The following is a 4,160-nucleotide window of genomic DNA, read 5'->3' as shown; positions in this document are numbered from 1 at the left end:
GGATTATAGAAAGACTCTATAATACTATATTTTTTCTTAAGTATAAATCACACTTGATACAAAGTAGATTCGAAAATTATAAAGGTCGCAACATGCGACCTTTAAGCCGTGTCACATTGCTGACATGGCACGCCTAAGTGTCATAAATATATTTGAAAACTAAAATATTTAGACTGTATAACTTATTATACATGTTACAAAAATGGTAGGAAAATCTTAATAAATATTCTAATTTACAAATTGATTAATGTAATTATTTATTTCGGAAAAATAATTTTAATTTGTATAGGAAATTAGAAAAAAATACTTTTAATTATTTATATGATATAGGAATTAAAATGAAAAACACATTTACTAATTTATACTTGCAAAAAAGAGAGGAAAAGATGGTATTGTTGAACGTACGGATGTTGAAGGAAAAGATGGTATTGTTGAAGTGTCATTCTTCCTCTCTAGATGAACTCAAAATATGGTGCGTGACTGCGTGTAGTGAGGCTGGGAGATGAATGGCTGTTTTACTACGAAAATGACATAAAACTAACCAAATCATTAAAATTAAAATTAATAATATTTTAAAGTAATGTATAATTATGAATTTTTATTTACATAAAGTATATAAATTAGTGTATTTTTTAAATTAAATTGATGCATTTTTTAATTGCAAAAAAATATATTATTAGATTATAATTTTTAATTTTTTAATTTGTAATTTGTAATTTATAAGATAAAAGGAAATATATATTTACTATAAATATAACAAATATATGTTTCCTTATTTGTATTGACTTCCTTATTTATATATTTTCATCGTAAAAATATTGAATTGACAGTAAAAAAATTTGATGACATGTACCCTACGTGCCGCCTATATGTACCAATGAAACGCCGACACGTAAGATTGTGAATATTTCGTTGTCGCAACTTGCGACCTATATCGTCGTCCAAATTCGGAAATATAAATAGTGAATGTCAAATTGTGTCATCTAAAAAACAATGGAGGAAGTATGTACCTAAGATAACATACTTCTATTAAATAAGATATTGTATCAACCAGAATACCAGATACAATATTCCTCCTAATAAAATATGTACTTAGCTATATACTACGTATATATATATATAGTAGTTTAATTGATAGAGTATAATTGTGTGTTCGATCTCACTTTGTTCACTTGTCTTTTTTGTTTCCTCAAACATGGGCAATAGACCGAACACTCGAAATCTCCTCATTACTATTGTTGGAACATTGGTCATATGTTCATGTCTGATTAGCGTAAGCCAAGCAAACCATCTTCCTGAACAAAGAAAGCGGCGCGAACTAAGCCAATGCAACATTTTCAAAGGTCATTGGGCATGGGATGCTTCATATCCTATGTATGATTCCTCAAAATGTCCAGAAATTCGCAAAGAATTCGATTGCCACAAATACGGCCGCCCCGATAAGTATTATCTCAAGTTCCGGTGGCAGCCAAATGATTGTGATATTCCAAGGTTTGTACATATATATATGTCAATTCAACAAAATTACCGTTCCTTAATTATTGGTCATACTTTGTGACAAAAGACATACTCTAACATGGCCGCACCACATGCATAGATGCACAATATTTGATTCTGTTTACTACTAGCTAGTATATATATATTTTTAGAAGTTTCAATTTAGTTTATTTAGAATACAATTATTGATTGTACGTAGATTATTTAACTTTGTATATATGATCAATGAAAATGCAGGTTTAATGGAGTGGATTTTCTAACGAGAATGAGAGGAAAGAAGATAATGTTTGTTGGAGATTCACTTAGTCTTAACATTTATCAGTCGTTAATTTGCATGCTTCATGCTGCTGTTCCTAACTCCAATATCACTCAACCATCTGGTGGCATGAAGTCCTGGTTTTTTCAGGTAAGTAAACTTTTACTTTTACAAGTCATACACTCATACTTCATCCGTCCTTTTTTTTAGTTGCACCATTTGGAGCTTTATTCAAATAGTTGAGTCACTAAATTATAATGTAGTCATAGATTTATCATTGGGGCCTTAGGGGCCTTAGGGGACTTAACATTCAAAATTAAAAGTCTGATCATAAAGATTTTGTAAGTTTATGTAAATAATCTATGGAAATATGATAATTTCTGAAATTTTGTGCTAATTATTGTACGCTTTATAAAAAAATATTACGCATTGATTTTAAAAAACAATTAACAGAAATGAAAAAAAGAAAGAAAAGAAAAGGCAACCAAACATAACATAAGTAGTTTTTATGCTTATGCGCATTATTTTATCCACTATTGTGTATAAGGCTTTGGCTTGGGAAAATTTGGTAATATTAATCCAATCTTTGGCCGATTTTCTTTTATTAATCCCACCTACGACATATTTTTTAATAATCTCTCATTTGATCATACAAAGTAAAATAATCTACGTATAAACAAGTTTTAGACAGAAAATTGTCCATGATCAAATAAATCACCCCAACTGGAATAGTGAATAGAGTCGAGTTGACTTGTCTCGAACGTGATTAGGCTCGAAATAACAATAACAAATTACTGATCTAATCAAAATAATGCATGCCAAGTACATTATTTATGCCACGTTCAAGTTTGTGTAATTGTATGCGCTGGTGAATAATTTATGCATGTGACTAGATTATCGTACAGTCGAATCGTAGATTTTTCTGTTCTTCAAATACAGAAATTAATGTAATACTCTTTCCAGTTTTTGAATTAAAAATGTGAAATTGAATAAAATAGTTTCAAAAACCCATCTTAATAGTCTCTTATTTATTGATCTTTGTCGGTCTCTAAGAATAATTATTATTCTATGTCAAAAAAAAAAAATATATATATATATATATATATTATTGCTTTAAACAAAACTAAGACGGAATTTGTTAAGTGGAAAAAAATTAACTATAAACTACTCCGTACTAAACGCGATTAATATTAAATAAATATCTTTAATTTTAAGACACCTGGGTCCTGTGATTCAAAAAGCACATTATGTGTTTTATTAATAGAATGTACTTGTCATATACTCGTAATGAATTAAGCCTAGTTTTCTACGTGATTTGCAGGATTATAATGTTAGTGTTACGATGTATTCTTCTTTATACTTTGTTGACATTGAGAAAGAGGAAAGCGGTCGAGTTTTGAAGCTGAATTCGCTTAAAAATGGCAAAATTTGGGAGGAGATGGACGTTTTGATTTTCAATACTTGGCTATGGTGGAACAGGATGGACGATAAGAAACAGTACGTACAACTTCCTAATATTTAACATGTCTATTATGCATTCGCCAAAGCATATTCATTTAGGTAATTTGCAAGAGTTAATAGATCGATTTTGTTGGTTTTTGAATTTTATAGATGGGACTATATACAAGATGGGGATGTAATACAAAAGGACATGGATCGGATGGTCGCGTTTAAAAAAGCATTAACGCTTTGGGCAAAATGGGTTGATTCTGATATTGATCCCAACAAGACTAAAGTTTACTTCCAAGGAACCAACCCTATGCATTATGAGTAAGCCTTTGCTTATAATTAAATCTTTATTTTTTTAATTTATAGCGATGATAATATATATAACTAATCAATCATGTTAATCTCATAATTTTAAAACTTGAGTGATTTATTAATATAATTCATTTTCTTGAATTCATATCAGTGGGAAGGAATGGAATGCACCGGGGGTGAAGGGGTGCTCCAAGGAGACAATGCCTATGAAAGGATCAAGTTACCCGACTAGAGCACCACCCGTATTAGAAGTGGTAAAACAAGTACTAAGCACGATATCCAAACCCGTTTATTTACTTGATATCACAACTCTTTCACAACTAAGAAAAGATGGCCATGCCGGTGCTTATAATGGTTTCCATGGAATGGATTGCAATCATTGGTGTATAGCTGGGGTTCCTGATACTTGGAATCAACTTCTCTACACAACTCTTTTAATGTGATGTTAGTTTTTTTTATTAGCTACGTACAACTTAATTCATGTATTGGAATTGGAATTACAAGCATGATCGATAAAATTCAGTTTTAAACGGTAACAATTAGTCACTCGACAAGGACGACACCGCCTTAAATCTCGATGTTATAACCAAACACGTGCCACGAACGATTAGGAACAAACACGCAAATACAATATATTACAAATAGC

The 4,160-nt window shown here is 30.6% G+C and overlaps 1 protein-coding gene across 1 annotated transcript; it reads left to right on the top strand.

Annotated features, from left to right (window-relative positions):
• The first annotated feature begins 1,149 nt into the window (after positions 1 to 1,149).
• Positions 1,150 to 4,160, top strand: LOC110779924 (protein trichome birefringence-like 38). The gene is made up of 5 exons (XM_021984370.2): positions 1,150 to 1,491; positions 1,735 to 1,903; positions 3,075 to 3,250; positions 3,365 to 3,523; positions 3,666 to 4,160. The coding sequence occupies exons 1-5, from the start codon at positions 1,196 to 1,198 to the stop codon at positions 3,955 to 3,957; spliced, it is 1,092 nt and encodes a 363-aa protein (XP_021840062.2). The 5' UTR covers positions 1,150 to 1,195; the 3' UTR covers positions 3,958 to 4,160.

The sequence above is a fragment of the Spinacia oleracea genome, chromosome 1, assembly GCF_020520425.1.
Source record: "Spinacia oleracea cultivar Varoflay chromosome 1, BTI_SOV_V1, whole genome shotgun sequence".
NCBI lineage: Eukaryota > Viridiplantae > Streptophyta > Magnoliopsida > Caryophyllales > Amaranthaceae > Spinacia > Spinacia oleracea.
The sequence above is the reverse complement of the archived record's forward strand: the minus strand, read 5'-3'. Positions and strand labels throughout refer to the sequence as shown.